The 18,504-nt window shown below is 50.4% G+C and overlaps 2 protein-coding genes across 2 annotated transcripts in view; one reads left to right on the top strand and one right to left on the bottom strand.

The window, feature by feature from the left end:
- Nucleotides 1-1,070, bottom strand: part of SAMD10 (sterile alpha motif domain containing 10) — a 63,750-nt gene extending 62,680 nt beyond the window's left edge. Inside the window, exon 1 of the mRNA XM_084848428.1 lies at nt 943-1,070. Within this exon, the coding sequence (XP_084704554.1) occupies nt 943-1,054 (112 nt within the window). The 5' untranslated portion in view covers nt 1,055-1,070. The remainder of the gene's footprint in view (nt 1-942) is intronic.
- LOC146348983 (uncharacterized) lies at nt 1,053-10,653 on the top strand. Its single transcript, XM_084851701.1, has 3 exons — nt 1,053-1,074; nt 1,488-2,264; nt 9,413-10,653. Exons 1-3 carry the CDS (start codon nt 1,053-1,055, stop codon nt 9,613-9,615), a joined length of 1,002 nt encoding a protein of 333 aa, XP_084707827.1. The 3' UTR covers nt 9,616-10,653.
- The last annotated feature ends 7,851 nt before the right edge of the window (nt 10,654-18,504 follow it).

Genomic DNA, 18,504 nt, shown 5'->3' with positions numbered 1-18,504 from the left:
TTTTAAAAATGAAAGGTGTGCCACCCCACCCCCGTCCACAGCACAGAGCTTCTCGTACCCGGGATGGGAATACTTCCAGTGGCAACCTCCCCCCAGTTGCCCAGGCAAGGGCAGCCACAGACCCTTTCAGCCGATCCTATGCCTCCTCCTTATTCAGCGGCAAAGACTCATGGAGCTCCGCGGGACTTACTCCCCCGTAAACGTGCCCTGAGATGCAGCCTCTTTATTTCTCTTTTCATTTCTCTTTATTTCTCTTTTCAGCCTCTTTATTTCTCTTTTCAGATGTTGACCTCTGAGCGATTTGAATAAGAAGTCGAGAGGAACAACGAGCCTGTGCAGAGTGCCTCTTTCCCAGCACCGCAGCCCCCCACACCCAGGCAGCCCCCCCACCTACCTGCATACTTGGGCAACAGGCGAGGGCTGCCAGGTCAGACATCTTTTTAGAAACCCAGCGCTCCGCAGCTCGCGAATCTTTCACGGAGGTCTCTGCGCACGACCATGTATTTCCCAGTCGCGCAAGCCACGGCGCGTTGGGCGCTTCGGAGCTCCCGTCTCCCCCTCAGAAGGTCCACCTAAGGCGTCCTGCTCATTCATGCTCGCCGGCAGAACAGGAAAATAGCTGACAACCAACCAACCTTCCTTCCTTCCTTCCCACGGCGTCTCCCTTTGAACCAGACAGGCTGCGCGCCCCGCGTAACTTACAAAAGATCGAGGTACTCTCTCGAGCGCCGAAGATCTCCAGGGAAGAGCAACCCGGAGGCTCGTGGGTCGGGGACAGGGCAGGGCACCACCCAGAGCCTCAAGCCGGACCCCGAAACCAACCATCTCCTCGCCCAAGGCAGGCGAGGGTGGCAAAGCACGGAAGCAGCATAGGCGCATCTCTCTCTCTCTCTCTCTCTCTCTCTCTCACACACACACACACACACACGCCCCTCTCTTTACCTTCCATCTCCTTGGTCTCGCTGCAATTCATGGCCAGCGCCCGTTCATGTCCCCCTCCCGTGTCCGCCAAGGGGCTGGCTCTGGAGCGGAATTCCGCGAACATCAAGCGCATGCAGGCGGGCGCGCGGGCTGGCGGGTTCAGACGATCGCGCGTCGCCCAAGACGTCCGGCGGGGCGGGGCGGGGCGCGGCGGGGGCGCCCGCCGCCGCCGCCGCCTGCGCGGACGGGCCCCCGCGCTCCCCTCCCTCGCCCTCCCGGCGAGGCTCGAACCCCCACTTCGGCAAAGCGATCCGGCTCGGGTGCTGCAAATCCGCCCTCCGCCCGCCCGCTTTTGTCTCCCTCGCTCCTGCTCGCAAGTCGCCCGGCGACGCGGCGGCTGCCGCTGCTCCCGGGCTCGGATCGGAGGAGGGAGATGCTCCAGCCCGCCCCCCGCCCCCCGCCGCCGCCGCCCGCATCGCCGCAAGGTCATCCTGCAGCCTCCGGCTGCTTGAGCGCCGGCGAGTCCGGCCGGTGGGCCGCCGCCGCCTCTCCCCCGCCCGCTTAAGCTGACCGCGGAAAGGCGGCGGCGGCGGCCGCTCCCCGCCGCTGCCGGCCAAAGCCAGGGGCGGGCGCGGAGGGGGCCCGGGCTGGGGGGCGGCGCCGCCAGCCGGGAACTTCTCGCCGGCACGGTCCCGGCTCGGGCGGGCAGGAAAGGCGCCTCTGCTTTCAGGCAGCGGCGGGATCCATCCGGATCGGGCCTGGAAGCTGCCGCGAAGCGACCGCGCCTCCGTCCCCCGCCGAGCCTGCCCGGCTTCTGGCGGCGGCTTGCCGAGCGGCTGGCCGGGTGTGCAGCTGCCCGGGCCGCGGCGGGCGGCGGGTCTCCCCTCCCGGCGATCCCGCGGAGGTCAAGGCGCGGGCGGGCGGCGGGCGGCGGGCGGCGGGCCCCACCTGGCTGGGCGATCGCGCCCATCGTGTCGGCTCTGCCCCGCCGGCCACCGCCCCTGCCTTGGCTTCGCCCGCTGCTGCGCAGGGGCGCTCCTTCCGCACCCAACCCGCGCGCGCCCCGATCCAGCCCTTCGCCTGCGCCGCCTCGCCCTGCCCTGCCCTGCCCTGCCCTGCCCTGCCCTTCCTCTGGCGGGGCTGGTGTGGCGCGGTCCGCATCCAGGGCGCGACGGAGCCTCCCGGGCGAATTGGGCTGCGGCTGCCTTCCGCCGTGCGAATCCTTCCTAGGCATATTTGCTCAGAAATAAATCCCAGAGTTAAGTGGGTCTTACTCCTGAGTAAGGTGTGCAGCATTGGGGCAGCAATCCTAATCACACTGACTTACCTGGCGTTTGTCCCAGGTAAGTTTCTCTACGTCGGGGTTTTATTTACCAGCGTACTATTTTGCTCTCGTTGCAAGCCTCCTTGGATATTTCAAAGCGGGGCAGGCTACAAATAGCTTTATTGAGCCGGGGGCCGAGCCACCGTTAATTCACCTAACTCAAAATATGGTGCCTGCTTTTGATTTTATTTTTGCCACCTTCTTTCCCCGTGCATCTCTTTTTCTCCTCCATCTCTTTGTCCTTTGTTCCTTTCTTGTCTTTTTCCTACTCTCTCTTCTTCCTCTCCGGCTGTTCTTTCTCTGATTAATGACAGTGATTATTTATTTTGTTAAAGATACAAGGCTTTCCCTATACATGGTGCTTTAGGATGCTGGTAAAAGAGACAGGCACATCTGCTCCTAAGGTACTTGACAGTGAGGAAGACAAGGGAGGTAAGAGGGGAAAAGGCAATGGGGGGTGGGAGAGACAAAAGCAGCAAAAGATGAAGGCTGTAATGAAGAAATACAGGCAGAGGTATGCACGGTGGTTACAGTTGTAGTATGTTTAAGTCCCTGCAGCCTTTCCCAGCCCTTGGGTCCTCAGATGTTGGACTACAGTGCCCATCATCCACAGCCAGCATGGCCAATTGTCAGGGGTGGTGGGAGTTGTCCAGAAAAGCAGCTTCCCAAGAAGAAAAACAAGTAAGAAAGTCACAACAATGCCTACTGATTTAATTTATTTAAAAGATTTCTAGGCTTGCTTTCAGGGCAGAAGACCTCACAAGGCGGCTTACAACATTAACATTCATATAATAAAAAAAACTCAATACAATAATAAGGCAGCAAACATCCATGAAACAGTCACCAACAATAACACATTACTGTAGTGGTGAGAGTGACGGACTGGGAGCTGGGAGATCCGGGTTCTAGTCCCCACTTGGCCATGGAAGCTCACTGGGTGACTTTGGGCCAGTCACAGACTCTCAGCCCAACCTACCTCACAGGGTTGTTGTTGTGAGGATACAACGGAGAGGAGGAGGATAATGTAAGTCGCCTTGGGTTCCTTGCAAGAGGATAAAAGGCGGGATATAAATACAATAATAATAAATAAAACACAGGGAAAGGCCAATGTAAACAAGTAAGTCTTCAGGGCCTTCCTAAAAGCCTACAATGTTAGGGCCTGGCAGACCCTCAATGTCAATCCGAGTGGGGCCACTGCGGAAAAGGCCCTGCCTTGTGTATTCGCCCACCTAACTGCCCTCAAAGGTGAGCTAGTGAGAAGGGCCTCTCTTCTCACTTGCTCAAGCTGATTGTAGATCACAAGCTGAATATGAGCCAACAATGTGATGTGGCTGCAAAAAAGGCAAATGCTATTTTGGGCTGCATTAATAGAAGCATAGCTTCCAAATCCCAGGAGGTACCAGTTCCCCTCTACTCAGCACTGGTTAGGCCTCATCTGGAGTACTGTGTCCAGTTCTGGGCACCACATTTTAAGAAGGATGCAGAAAAACTGGAGAGGGTTTAGAGGGCAATGAAGATGATCAAGGGCCTGGAAACAAAGCCCTATGAGGAGAGACTGAAAGAACTGGGCATGTTTAGCCTTGAGAAGAAGAGACTGAAGGGAGATAGGATAGCGCTCTTCAAGTAAGTGAAAGGTTGTCACAGAGAGGATGGACAGGATCTCTTCTCGATCATCCCAGAGTGCAGGACACGGACTAATGGGCTCAAGTGACAGGAAGCCAGATTCCGGATGAACATCAGGAGAAACTTCCTGACTGTTAGAGCAATACGACAATGGAACCAATTCCCTAGGGAGGTGGTGGGCTCTCCCACGCTGGAGGCATTCAAGACGAGGCTGGACAGCCATCTGTCAGGGATGCTCTGACTTGGATTCCTGCACTGAGCTAGCTGGTTGGACTAGATGGTCTTGTAGGCCCCTCCCAACCCTACAGTTCTATGATTCTGTGATTCTATTCTGATCTTAAAGTGCGGGCTGGGTGATATGGGTGAAGGCGGTCCTTCAAGTAATTTGGATTTGGTCTCAAACCATTCAAGGCTTTAAGGGTCCAAACCAGGACTTTAAATTGGGCTCAGAAACTTTACATCTTGAGAGTTTCTCACTTGTTTTTCCTTTTTGGGAATTGTAGTCCAACAAGAAGTTTGGGAAGGGCTGATTTAAGGGGTTAATCCAGAAGCCTCCTGCAAAAGATGGGGTTGAGGAGGGAATGGGAAAAGAGATGAACTGCTAAAGATGAGAGGGACCTATAGCTAAAGCTCAGTGGCAGAGCACATGCTTTGATTTGGTACAGAAGGTTTCGGGTTCAAATCCTGCCATCTCCTATTTATAAAAGATCAGGTAACAAGTGGTTAGGAACACCCTTCTCAGCCTTAGACCTGGAGAACCAGTGCCAGTCAGAGTAGCAGACAATACCAGGCTAGATGGAGAAATCCTCTGTCCTGGTCTAAGGCAGCTTTCTGGGTTCCTAATGCGGACAACAGGGCCAGCCCAAGGCACTTTGTGGCCTGAGGCAAAGAACAAGATGGCATCACTCCTGTCCCATGTGCAAAAGCCGACTGGACTGGCAGTTGAACCTTTTTGCATTGTTGGTGATGGGGGAGCGTCTTCCACTGCACCTGAAAGCGGCAGGCTACTTTAGGGGGTGCAGGCCGTGCACCATGTATGTAGCACTCTCCACCCCCCTGCTGCTGCCTCCCAGCATCTGCCACCTTGCTTTGCCTCCTGTTGGGTCTAGCCCTGGAGGACAGGGAGCTTTTATAAGAGAAAAAGCCAAATAAGAAAAAGGTGCAACTCCGTAATAGGTCATGATGGCCCGCCAGGTGAAGACCAAAGGGTTAGGAAGCTGCTCACATTCTGGAGGATTGGGGCTGGAGGTTTAGCGCTGTGCTGAAAATAGGGATGGCGGAGAATTCCGCCACGGATTTCAGTGAGGCCGAATGCACTGGCATTCAGCCCCCCGAAACCCGTGGCGGAACGGCCTCCCACCCCCCGCCCCCCCGCAGAATCCCCTCCGGGATGAAGCTTACCTGGGGCGAATGTTCCGGCAGTTGTGGTGGTGGCGGCAGCTGGCCTCTCGGCCGGCTGCTGCAGACTCAAATGGTAGCTGCCGTAGCAGCTGCCATTTGCGTCCGGCCAGGCTGCCGTGATAGGCTACATAAGTATTTACGTAGCCTATCACGGCGAAGGCAGCCACGCAAATGGCGGCCACCACGCCATTTGTGTAGCTGCCTTTGCCATGATAGGCTACATATATACATACGTAGACTATCACGACAACAACAACAAAAACCTGCGTACACAAATGGCGGCGGCTACGGCGGCCGCCATTTGCCTTCCCTTTTTTTTGTTGTTTTAGCTTACGTAAATATTTACGTAAGCTATTACGGCGAAAAAAGGGAAACACAAATAGTGTAGTGGGTGCTATTTGCCTTTCCCTTTTTTTTGCCGTAGTACCTTACGTAAATATTTACGTAGGCTAAAACGGGGGGGGGGGGAAAGAACGCAAATAGCGCCCACTACGCTATTTGCATTCCCCTTTTTTTACCGTAATAGCTTACGTAAATATTTACGTAGGCTAAAACAGTGAAAAAAACGGAACGCAAATGGCGGCCGCCGTAGCCGCCGCCATTTGCGTACGCGGGTTTTTTTTCCCCGGAAGGCTGCCCAGTGGCCGGATGTCCAGCTGCAGGTGGCCCCGGCCGGTGGCTCTGTGGAATCTCCGTGGAGCGGAGCTGGCTGGATCAGGATTTCGGGGGGAGGTGCGGAGCGCCTCCCCCCCATAGGGATGTACGAAACTCTCTTACCTGTATCGAAATTTGATTCGTGGGGGGGGAGGCGCTCCATCCCTCCCCCTGAAATTCTGGCTGGGGGGGGAGGTGCTCCGTCCCTCCCCCTCGAAATTCTGGCCGGGGGGGGGAGGCGCTCCATCCCTCCCCCCCCAAATTCTGGCCGGGCGGGGAGGCGCTCCGTCCCTTCACCCCCGAATCCTGCCCGGCCAGGCTGCAAATGGCGGTGGCCATAGCCGCCGCCGTTTGCGTTCCTGCAGTCAGCCGTGATAGGCTACGTAAATGTTTACGTAGCCTATCACGGCTGAGTGAAAAAAAAAAACAAAACCGCGCGTATGCAAACGGCAGTGCCCATGGGCGCTGGCATTTGCGTTCCTTATTTGGGCACGTGTAGTCTACGTAAACATTTACGTAGACTACGGCGAAAATAAGGGGAACGCAAATAGCGTAGTGTCTACGCTATTTGCGTTGCCCTTATTTTCGCCGTAGTCTACGTAAATGTTTACGTAGACTACACATGCCCAAATAAGGAATGTAAATGGCGGCGCCCTTGGCGCCGCCATTTGCGTACGCGCTTCCCCCCCCCCCCCAGAGTCAGCCGTGATAGGCTACGTAAGGATTTACGTAGCCTATCACGGTGTTTTTTGAAAATCTAGCCGTGATAGGCTACGTAAATCTTTACGTAGCCTATCACGTTTGTTGTTGGTTTTTTTTTTTACTTGGAAATGGCGGTGGTGGCAGCCGGTCGGAAGACTGGCCGCCGCCGCCGCGCCGCCGCTGGGAGCTGCCAGCACCAGGGACATTTGGCAAAGGTAAGTCCCATCCCGGGGGGTGGCAGGGGGGTGGCGGACCGTTTCTCCACCAATTTCGGGGGGCCGAATGCGTTGGCATTCGGCCTCCCGGAGATTCGTGGAGAAATTCTCCGACATCCCTAATTAGAGGACAGATTTTGGCACAGCACTCACTCCACCTTTTCCCTGGAGTTAGGCTGAATCTACACATAGCAGTTTTACCGTTATCATGCTGCAGTGATAACTATCATGTGATGTGCACCAATAGTTATCACTGCAGTATGATAACAGTAAAACTGCTATGTGTAGATTCAGCCCTAGATGCAACACTTCCTCCCTCACACCTGCACAGTGGAGGATGCAGGATGGGACCCAGGCTGCCCACGCAGTTCACAAAGAAAAGAAAACTCCTTAGGAAAAAGAAAGAAGCTGTGCTACAACCCCTGTCAAGGGTGAGTGCTGCCTATGAGAAACTGTTGGAGAATTTGGTGAACCTGTCTCCCCGGTTTCTCTGCCCACAAATAGGGTGGAGAATTTCAATAGACCATGTGAGCACAGCTCTAAGTGGGTTTGTATTTCAGGGCTGAAATCTAGGGCTCAGTAGATTCCAGGGTTATGGAAGGGTGGTGATACGAGCCTCTAGAACAGCCTTCCCCAACTTGGTGCCCTCTAGCTGTGTTGGACTATAACTCCCATCATCCCCAGTCTGGGCTTGATGGGGATGATGGCTGTTGCAGTCAGCACAGCTGGAGGGTGCAGGGGCACATGATTTGGCAGTGGTACTACATGTCATTCAGGGCTGGCCCAAAACATTTTGATGCACAAGTTGGAAAATCCACAACTTGGAAAATCCAAATGTGCATCCACTAATTAATGCAGGCCGCAGTCCTCCTGCCAAGGCCAATGGAAATGATGGGAAGGTGGGGAGGAACACCAAAAGGCTTGCTCAGGACAATGTCTCAGTGCCTTATGCCCCATCAACCAGATCTACCTCCCACCATGTATCCTTGAATGGCACCTGAAATCTATCCCTGAATAGACAATCTCCTTGTGAAAATCCTCCCTGTGAGAACCAGAAAGCCACGTGCCCCTACCATATGCTGAGGCAAAGCTGCTGCCTCAGGCAGCAGATTATGGGAGCTACTGAAGGTGGTAGATTTCCCAGAAGGCACAATCTACTGGGAAGTTGCAGACCCCACTGCAATCCACAGTAGCTGTGCAAAAGGTGGATTGTGACCTCGTGTTAGTTGGAGAAGGAGGGCTATTTGGATTTTCCACATTAGGGGCAGCATCCAACTGTGTCATTCCATTAGCGCAAATGACCTTGTGCTACTGGAAACTAGGTTCTGAACTATGTGCAAGAGAAGGATCCAACTAACGTTATGCTTGCGCAAGCACGGTTGCACAAGTGGTTGTGCATTATGCTTGTGCAACCCGTTGTGCAACTGGATGTGCACTCCACCTGCGCAACTGCTTTGGATCCATTGTGCAACCAGTTGTGTATTCTGCTTGTACAACCTGTTGTGCAAGCATAATAGGCAACCGCTCGTACAATGGAAAGATTCAGCAGAGCTGTGCTAGTGCTATTTGAGTTTGCACAATGACACTGTTGGATACTGCCCTAGGTACCAAACTTCGCAGAAAGCCTTAGCCGATCAGGATAAAAACAAGCAAACAGACATAAGAATGGCCCTCTTGGATCAGACCAAAGGTCTACCTAGCCCAGTATCCTGTTTCCAACTGTGGCCAGCCAGATGCTCCTTGGAAGCCTGCAAACAGGATATGCAGGAAACAGCTTTCTCTTGCTGTTTACCAGGCGGCATTCAGAGGTCTGCTCCTGCTAAACATGGTAGTTCCATTTAGCCATATCTCCACTGAGGCACCCGGCCTCATTCATGAATTACATCTCTTTTAAAGCCATCTTAAACCTGTGGCCATCATGACCAAGTCTTGCGGTGGACAAGCTCAAAGTATATTGCAAAGGGGTTTTGGGGAGTGCAATGTGTCTCTCAGAGACATATTGCCTCTCTATGGGGTTCCCTGTCAGTGGAGGCTGAGCTAGTCATTGTTGGTGATTTGGGTTATGTTTTTGCACCACAATAACAGTGTCTTCAGGTACAACTCTTTCCCTTGTCCCATAGGAGTGAGCGGGAGTCATTCACTCTTAGGCAGGAAGCAAAGGAATATACTTGGGAACATTGTAGGGAGAGTGTTTAAAAAATCTGTCCGTTCTTGTTTTGTTGTTGTTGCTACTGTTAAAATGTTAAGTCACAAGCTTTTGCAGATCTATTGCGAATCATCCTGAGATCTATCAGTAGATCCCAATCTAATTTCTGCCTGTCCCTGATCTAAGTGACTGATAACGCAGAAATAAGCCTAAAATATTTAGTTAAACATCACTCCTTCTGCCTCGAACAAATGCAATGTTAGTGCTACTTAGAGGAGACCCATTGAAACAAGTGGGACTTAAGTTAGACTAACATTGGACACAAACCTATGCTTTGCCATTTACTTATTGATATATATTTTTGTGGTTTGTTGAGTGTTCGGATCCACCACCTATTTGAATGCAGCACCGTTTTGTTGCTTTTAGGTACAGACAACATGTATAAAGCTTTGGAAAGAGAACCTGAGAGTAAAAAAAGTGGGCCAGCCGAAGAGGCCTCCAAATTGTTAATCCAGCTGACTACAGTGCTGACTCTAGAATCGCTGTCCAGTGTGTTAATGACCCGTTCCAACTCCACTTGTGCTTCATTGAATGCGCCACGTGCAGTGCATGGAAGAGAGCGCCGATAATGAAAATACAATGCCAGCACTGAACGACTCCCAGCGTACAAGAATATTGCAATGGGCCTCTATGAAAACCCATAAACAGCGGCAGAACTCAGTGTGGGATGTGAAGTATTATGACTTCTTCTGCCCATAAAAATGAAATGGTTGTGGCATTCCCATATATCTGAACATGAAATTGCTCCAGTCACATAGATGTGGTTCACACACCACAGCTAACCTATGGTTTACTTAACCCATGGGTTGTTGAATTCTGGGTTGTCATGGTGTATGAACCCAGCTGCACTAACAAACTATGGTTTGTTAACCATGAACTACCCAGAAAGAGGCCCCATGGTTTGTTGTTGGGTTGTGAACTCTGAGTTGTTTAAACGATGAGTTATGTGTGAATCCAGAACAGTGGGTCGTTCATGCATTCTTTTGCCAGGCTACAGAGACAGCAGGCAAGAGTGTTAAAAAGTCAGCCATGCTACATACCAGGACTATGGTGCCACAAAGGTATTTGGAATACAGGGAGGGAGTGGGCTAAGGAGGAGAGAAACAACCCAGGGATTGAGAAAGCAAACTGCGGTTTGTTCGATCATCTGCCATGCAAACCCTGGGAAGCGCAACAACAAACCCTGGGTTAAATAAACTATGCGTTAGTGTTATGTGCAAATCAGGTCATAGATGAAAGAAGGGCTGGGGGGGTCGAACTTTAACAGCAAAATGGGTGCTTGGCTGAAAGGTGCCAAAGAGCCTTCCCACCATGGCTTACATCCCCACAGGTACTATCCCCAAGGTTCATTTCCACAGCTGGGGTCAGCTGAGCTCAGCTGAGGAGACAAGTGCTCAGTAAAATGTCATCTCTGGCGAAAGGCACCTTTCTTTGGTTGCAGTGAATGCTGTGTGGTGCCCCTCTCTAGATGTAAGGTCTGGGGAGGAGACAGCAGGCTGAGGAGGAGATTTTGTACTACCTATCCTGATGAAAAGTTCTGCAGAACTCACAAGCTTGCACATTTTGTGGAATGTTGGTTGATCCTAATAAAAGTACTCCGAACTGTGGGTTTTGGATTTCTTTTTCCCCGTCATGGACCTTTTGGGTTTGGGGTTTGTTTGGTTTTTTTAGATCTACTGACTTTCTCTCAGAGTGGGGGAATTTGTCATAGTGGGAGGTCACTCTCAAGCTGTCCCTCTGTATTGCCAACTATGAGACTTCAGCAAGCCTGCCTCCAGCCTGCCTGCCTTGCTCTCCCTTCAACACTCTCATCTCCAAGCTTTTTGCTTACCCTCACACCTCACCACCTGACAATTTAGCAGTCATTAAAGGATTTGATGAGCCAATTACACACATCTCCCAGGAGTCTCTGTGCCTCTTCTAAAATGCACTGGAGTTAGTTGAACAGTTCTAAAGTGTGCTGAAATGCACCACACCACACTCCTTTTTAAAAGGCTGTCTCCCTCTTTTGTCCATGTAGTCCCAGTCATTTACTTCCATATTATTCTGTCTGCTTTGGGAGCAGATGCAATCATGTTTCTTTTTTAACCTCCTGGCCAGTTTCTCTAGAGCAAAGTGTAAGAACACTTGTTACCCACATTTATATTCACCATGTTTGGCGATCTGCTTTTAACTTTACCATATAACTGAAGAGACGATAGTGCAAAGGCCCATGAAAAATTAATCAAGCCTATGTCATGGCAATGGAAGGAAGGGAAAAAAATCTCCACCCCAATTCAGAATAATAAAAAAGCCGGTATAACAGACCCCGGTAATGGCCACTGATGACTTATCAGCATGCAGTGTACACTGTAGGCCACAGAAGGTGAATAACCTCATCAGGATTATGACAGCTTGCTCTAGCTAAACAGAACAGTCAACAGAAATATACATGATGAGAAGAGAATGTGAACATGTGTAGAGGTGAGAATGTCGGCACCAATGACCTTCAAGAGGTGCAACAGTTGTCTCCCCCTGCCACCGCCCCACCCCGCTCAATTTCGACCTGCTTCTGATGTTCCAAGGGCAGGTGCAGTGCAGTGCAGTAGCTGAGTTGCGAATCGACCAGGAAGTCCCTGGAAAACTGGACCAGTGTCCTCCTTCCCACAGTGGCCAGCCTGATAAGCAGGGCGCAACGGGCACAGCCCCCCTCCCCTGCTGCTTTGGCTCAGTGGCAAACTGCCTCTGAGCATGAAGGCAGAATTGGGATCCAAGCTCTGCACAAAGAGCTTTTCCTTTCTTGCTTTTCTGCTGCATAACCTCTACGTGGAGTTGTGCTTATAGCGGAATACTACAAATACTCAGGGGCAATCTACGTTACAACTTTAAATGGGTTTCAAACCTGTTTTTAGTGATTATGGCTACGAAATACAGGAATTCTGAGAATTGTAGCTCTAGGAAGAGGGGCCGCTTGGGCAGGGGACAGGGGTCTCTAGCAAAGAATTCTCAGTACCCTCATGAAACTGCAGGATCCCTTTAGATAAACTGGTTTGAAACCAGTTTAAAGTTGTAATGTAGATTGGCTCTCAAGTAGAAACAGGGCCTTCAGAAATAATACCCCATTTTCCACATACTAAAAAAAAACAAACCTGGAAAACTGCTCTGAAAAACCAGACATGAAACTGGAGGATCACGATGTCATCTAAAGAAACCATAAACAACTGTGAGTAAGGAATCACAAGCACGCAATAAATGCCTCATGTAGAAAAGCTCATTAAAACACCATTAAAAATACAACAATGGAATAACAGCAGCATCCAACCCAACAGACCTGCTTACACACCAAAAGCCTGCTTGAATAGAGAGGTCTTTGCCTGCTGGTGGAAAGAGAGCAGAGAGGGAGCCAGAGAGGGAATGCCACACCCTGAGAGCAGCTACCGAGAAGGACCTCTCTCACGTCACCACCAAACGCACCTCTGAAGGCGGTGGTCTCAAAAGAAGGGTCTTTTAGATGATGAGGCTGAGGGTAGGGTCTGCCTAAAAATAGACAGGTGGGGTCTTTCTAAAAATAAAAATTGTAAGCCACTCCGTGAGCCTTTTCATCTGAAGAGCAGGGTTAAAAATGCTTAAACAGATCATAACATTTTAACAAGGCATCACCCAATGGCAAAAAAAAGCGGGGGACAAAATGAGAACCGTCCCTGGTAAATACAGTAGGACAGTTGGAATGCATGAGCTGTGAGAGACGAGAAAGAAAAAGAGGAAGGCCAAGATGCAATTACATATAGAAAATTGAAGAGGAACGAGTGGAAACATTTGCTGCTGACTTAAAAGAGCTTGCAGAGAGAGAGAGAGAGAGACTGTGGGCAGTGGAGGATGATGGCTCCGATGTCAGTGGGGCAGTGAATCCGCTCTGGGTTTCTGTCAGAACTCTAAAGGAGGATTCTGACTGAAATACAGAGCAGAGAGTTCTGACTGAAACCCAGAGCGGATTCAACACTGCCTGCACTGACCTTGGAGCCACCAGCCTCCACTGAAAATTGGTGAGCTGTCAGAAACCAATCTAGGCACAGGACTCTGCATATTATTGTCATGTTTTCTCTTCTTTCTTTCTAAAGAACCAAGCGCCCACAACATCATTACCAAGGCTTGTTTTTATAAGTTGTAGTTCAGCTTCTACCCTAAGGAACTAGGAAATGTGCTCGTGTCAGCTAATAGTTTCCTTGGAATAATCACCATTTGTGGGACGACTCGGAGGAAGCTGTGAGGGCATCCATTTCCTGCCAGCTGCAATTCTAATAATAACTGTCTTGCCAACTTTGGCAGTTCGGTCAAGTTACGGAACCTTGGGTGTTTTCCTGAATGTTCGTCCTCCTAAAGCTGTGTGGTTTAAGGGGAATCTGGGATTTCATGAAACCAAGAAAGTTTCCAAGACCTCGTGGCCACAGAGAGAAGTTTGGAAACAGGCAGAAACCATCAAGCAGCACAAATATTTCCGTGAATATTTTACACGTCAGCCTTCTCAGTTCTGTAGTGCTATAAACATTTGGTGATGAATCGGCATGATTCATTGATTACTCCCTTAATCACAGGTTTTAAGTAACAGCTTTGAAATTGATTGCAGTTGAGGTGAGCTAAGGGGGGGGGGGACACGAATCTGACTCATGTCATTCCCAAAGCAGATAGCTACCTACTTGACACCCAGGCAGAAAGACTGCTGCCTCCCAACAAATTGGGACTAGACCTCCTCCGAAGCCCAGGCAGAATGTGGGACCACCCATCGCAGGGGTCTCCAGCCTTTTTGGACCTATGGGTACGTTTGAGAATTTGAGAAATTGCTGTGAGCACCACCACAAAATGGCTCCTATGGAGGATGTGCCTAGTCACATAATGGCTACTGTGAGGGCCTAACTAGTCAAGAGGTTGGGGATGTGGGAGAGAAATAGCAAGGCTGGTGGTGGTGGTGGTGGCGGCGGCGGAAAGAGTTGCTTCCTGGCCTGCCCAGTCTTTGCCCACACAAACCTTTATGCTCTCTCTCTGCCTCTAGCCTTGCTGTTTCTCTCCCTTCCCCATCCCTTCTTTCTTTCCCTTCCTAGCCCCTAGCCTTGCTCTTTCTCTCCCACTCTCCTTTAATTTCTTGTTTCTCCGCCTTCCCAGCCTCTCCCCATGCTATTTCTCCCCCCACCTCTTTACCTCACTGTTTGTGTTTCTCCCCCTCCAAGCCTCTCTCTCTGCTCTGCCCCTTTGCCTCACTTTCTCTTTCCTGCTTGCTGAACAGCAGCAGGTTCAGGAACAGGAAGGAGAACCTTGTGCCCTCACCTTTCTCAATTTTTAATTTTGTTTTTAAGGGGGCAGGGAGTGAAAAGCTTTTTGTACACCATTGGAGGTGTCTATGGGCATCCTGGCACTGGCACCCATAAGCACCACACTGGGGACCTCCGCACTATAGCAACAGATGTCAGGAGCCTGTCCCACCCAGATGTTGCAGAATGCTCCCCGCCCCAGAGAGGAGTGCTCCTGTTCAGGGTTGCAGCCAGCCTGGAACTGGAGCCTTGTGGGGGAAAGTTTTTTCTTAACTGCCAGTGTAACACTTTTCTTCAGGGTCTTTGAAAGGACTCCCAGCAAAGGCTTTGTACAGGGGCAATTAACATATATTTTAATATCTTAATTAAAACAATAATAATGCACATGTAATAATTTTACATGCATAACAACTCACTTATCACCAAACACAATAAAACAGAGCACAGCCCTCCCAACGTTCTGTTATTCAGCTCAAGTCCATGACAAAATCTTCTCTCTGAAGCTTGATTTCTCTGCTGGCCAAAGAAAGAAAACAGTCTCTACTCTGTTCACTCCAGCTCCATAGCAATCTTCTCAAAATTGGATCAGGATCCAGCAACACAGGAACAACATAAACAGCCCTGTCTTAAGGGGTCTGGGTCTTACAGGGGGGAGAAAACAAACTTCTTCCACACTGCAATTTTGGTAACTCCCTAAAATGGTGGCCACTCCCCATTTCACTCTTTTACTGAGCAGGTGCAGGAATATTCCCACTCAGAATTCTTAAAGAAAAATATACCAGTGGGTTACACCAGCTCAACATTCCATATGTCCTGGAAGCTCAGAGGTGTTGTAGCTGTTTTGACATGTTTTTTTTTTATTACAAATATATATACTTCTGTATTCCTAGGGTATCTTGCAAATATGTAGAAAAGCCACTATCTTATTTTTGGCTGGCACTGTTGCATCTCTAAACAGGTAGGCACTTGAGTGAGTTTGCTATAATAGAGTTAAAAGGATTTTCTAGTGGTAGAGGTGCAGCCTTCGGCAGTGACTAGCTAAACCCCCAAATGTTACGTAGGGCAGAGCAAGCAGAAGAGTCCCTCGCTGCCAGAGACTGACCTACGCTGAAGCTCATAGACTTTGGGCATCTCTACACCAGCCTAAAATCCTGCATTTAAAACGGGGCTTTCTGCTTCCATTTTAAATGCAGGATCACAACGACTCCCTTTTTCACCCGCTTCCTTTCCCCCCTCCCCTTTCCCCCTCCTTCTCCCTGTAGTTGAGTCTTCCACAATCTTTCTTTGATCTTGCTCCTCTTCTTGCCACTTTTTCTCTTTTCAGGGAAGGAACTCAGGCAGAACACAACGGGGTAATTTGATAGCTCATGATCCGCCATCTATTTAAAAATGGAACAAAGGGCAGGAGATGCCCTGGGGGTTCACAGCGTCATGTAAAGAGCCCACAAACTTCCGTGAAGGAGCAGGATAAAAGCTCCGTGTGAAGAAAGCCACTGGCTGAGATGTGCAGATCCTACAGAGGGGTGAGAAAGCCAAAAAACCCAGTGAAGGGTTGGGTAGGAGAAGCTGGATTCTTGGAACCAAGGAGACTGGCATCAGAGAAGTCAGCAGGATGAGGAGTGGGATTGACTTGAGGGACTTGGAGTGGTCTTGAGGAATGAGGGGAGCAGAGAAAGCCAGAGGGAAGAGTCTGAGGAGGAAAACTGGGAGAGAAAATGGCCAGAGAGGAGAAGTACGTGTGACAGTAGGTACCATGTAGGAAGGATGAATTTAAAATAACTTGATTTAAAATAACTAGGCAAATGGTTAGTTGCAGACCTCAAGATTCTTGTCTCTGCCCACTGATACTTGATCTTTAATGCTGAAATGACATTCAAAACCCAGAATTGTGCAGGTGTGTTGTATTTAGGCACAGTGAATTCACTGGGCAGAGCCCCTTAAACCTGAGGATGCGGACAAGGTGCTTGGCCAAGTCTGATCGACCACTTGTGTGGTTGACCCTTGCCCTTCATGGCTTATTAAATCAAACAAGGAGGGGATGTCTGGCTGGGTCCAGGAGGCTGTAAATTCCTCCTTGAGAGAGGGCGTGGTGCCTGCCGCTTTAAAAGAGGCAGTAATTAGACCACTCCTGAAAAAGCCTAACCTGGACCCAGAGGATGTTAACAATTATAGGCCAGTGGCCAACATCCCCTTCCTGGGCAAGGTGCTTGAGCAGGTGGTTGTAGGACAGCTCCAGGCACTGTTGAATGAAACGGATTATCTAGATCCATTTCAATCGGGCTTCAGGCCTGGTTTTGGAATGGAAACTGCCTTGGTCGCCCTGTGGGATGACCTCTGCCGGGAGAGAGACAGGGGGAGTGCGACCCTGTTGATTCCCCTGGACCTCTCAGCGGCTTTCGATACCATCGACCATGGTATCCTTCTGGATAGGCTGTCTGGGTTGGGAGTTGGAGGCACTGCACTACAGTGGTTCCGCTCCTACTTGGATGGCCGATTCCAGAAGGTGGTGCTGGGGGATTATTGCTCTGTGCCATGGCAATTGTGCCATGGGGTTCCACAGGGCTCTATTTTATCCCCCATGCTGTTTAACATCTACATGAAACCGCTGGAGGAGATTATCCGGAGGTGTGGGCTGAGGTGCCATCAATATGCGGATGACACCCAGCTCTACCTCTCTTTCTCATCAAAACCAGGTGAGGCAGTGGCTGTTCTGAATCAGTGCCTGGGCACGGTAATGGACTGGATGAGGGCCAATAAACTGAAACTCAATCCAGACAAGACGGAGGTACTGTTAGTGGGTGGTTCGTCTGCCCGGCTAGGTGATATTCAACCTGTTCTGGAGGGGGTTGCACTCCCCCTAAAGGATCAGGTTCGTAGTTTGGGGGTGCTCTTGGATCCAGAACTGTCACTTGAGGCACAGGTGAACTCAGTGGCATGGAGCACTTTTTATCAGCTTAGGCTGGTATACCAACTACGCCCTTATCTGGACAGAGATAGCCTAGCTACAGGTATCCATGCTCTGATAATTTCTCGTCTGGATTACTGCAATGCGTTATACGTGGGGCTACCTTTGAAAATGGTCCGGAAACTTCAGCTGGTCCAAAATAGGGCAGCAAGATTGTTAACAGGGACTGGCCTGCGAGCTCATATTATGCCAGTACTTTTCCAGCTGCACTGGCTGCCAGTCCATTTCCGGGCCCGATTCAAAGTGCTGGTGTTAACATTTAAAGCCCTTAACGGCTTGGGGCCAGGTTACCTGAAGGATCGCCTCCTCCCATATGTGCCTGCCCAGACCTTAAGATCATCGTCAGCGGCCCTTCTCCGTGAGTCCCTGCCAAAGGAAGCGAGGCGGGTGGCTACTAGGAGGAGAGCTTTTTCTGCTGTGGCACCCCGGCTCTGGAATGAGCTCCCTAATGAGGTTCGCCTGGCACCTACATTGTATTCCTTTCGGCGCCAGGTGAAGACCTTTTTATTTTCCCAGGCATTTTAGCATTTTAGCTTTCTAAATTTTTAGCTTTGCTGTTTTAAATCTGTATTTTAAACTCCTGCACTGCTGCTATTTTAAATTGTTTTATTGTGTGCTGTTTGGTTTTAATTTTTGTGAACCACCCAGAGAGCTTCGGCTATTGGGCAGTATAGAAATGAAACAAACAAACAAATAAATAAATAAACAAACCATGTGTGAGGACGCTTAGGCCCTGGGGCCAAATCCAGCCCTTCAGGGTTCCCAATCTTGCCCTCTGGTGTTCCCCAAAAGACCACACCGCCTGTCGCCCGAGCACCAGTCATTGGTGGATTCCCAGCTTTTGTGCCGTTTCTCCAACTGGCAGGAAGAGCTTCAAGCTAAAATGTGCTGTGTTTTTGTATATTTTTGGCTCAGCCCTTTCGCTTTTGACCCTGCCCACCACTGTAACGCGGCCCCTGTGAGACCTTCTCTGACATTGAATGGGCCCCTCGGGCTGAAAGAGGTTTCCCATCCCCACCTGAAGCACGCAACATGGCCTGAAGATATATTAAGGGTGGTGGTGGGAACATAACTGTCCTACCATATCAACAGTTCAATGTCTACGTCAGTAGCAGCAATATGTGCATGAGCAGGCTACTGTCAGGGTGGAAACTGAGCCAACAGAACCCCAGAGCAGTTCTGATTCTGAGGAGGATCAGCAATCCATGGGA

The sequence above is a fragment of the Heloderma suspectum genome, chromosome 4, assembly GCF_057233095.1.
Source record: "Heloderma suspectum isolate Gila_16-S chromosome 4, 16-S_ref, whole genome shotgun sequence".
In the NCBI taxonomy this organism is placed as follows: domain Eukaryota; kingdom Metazoa; phylum Chordata; class Lepidosauria; order Squamata; family Helodermatidae; genus Heloderma; species Heloderma suspectum.
The sequence above is the reverse complement of the archived record's forward strand: the minus strand, read 5'-3'. Positions and strand labels throughout refer to the sequence as shown.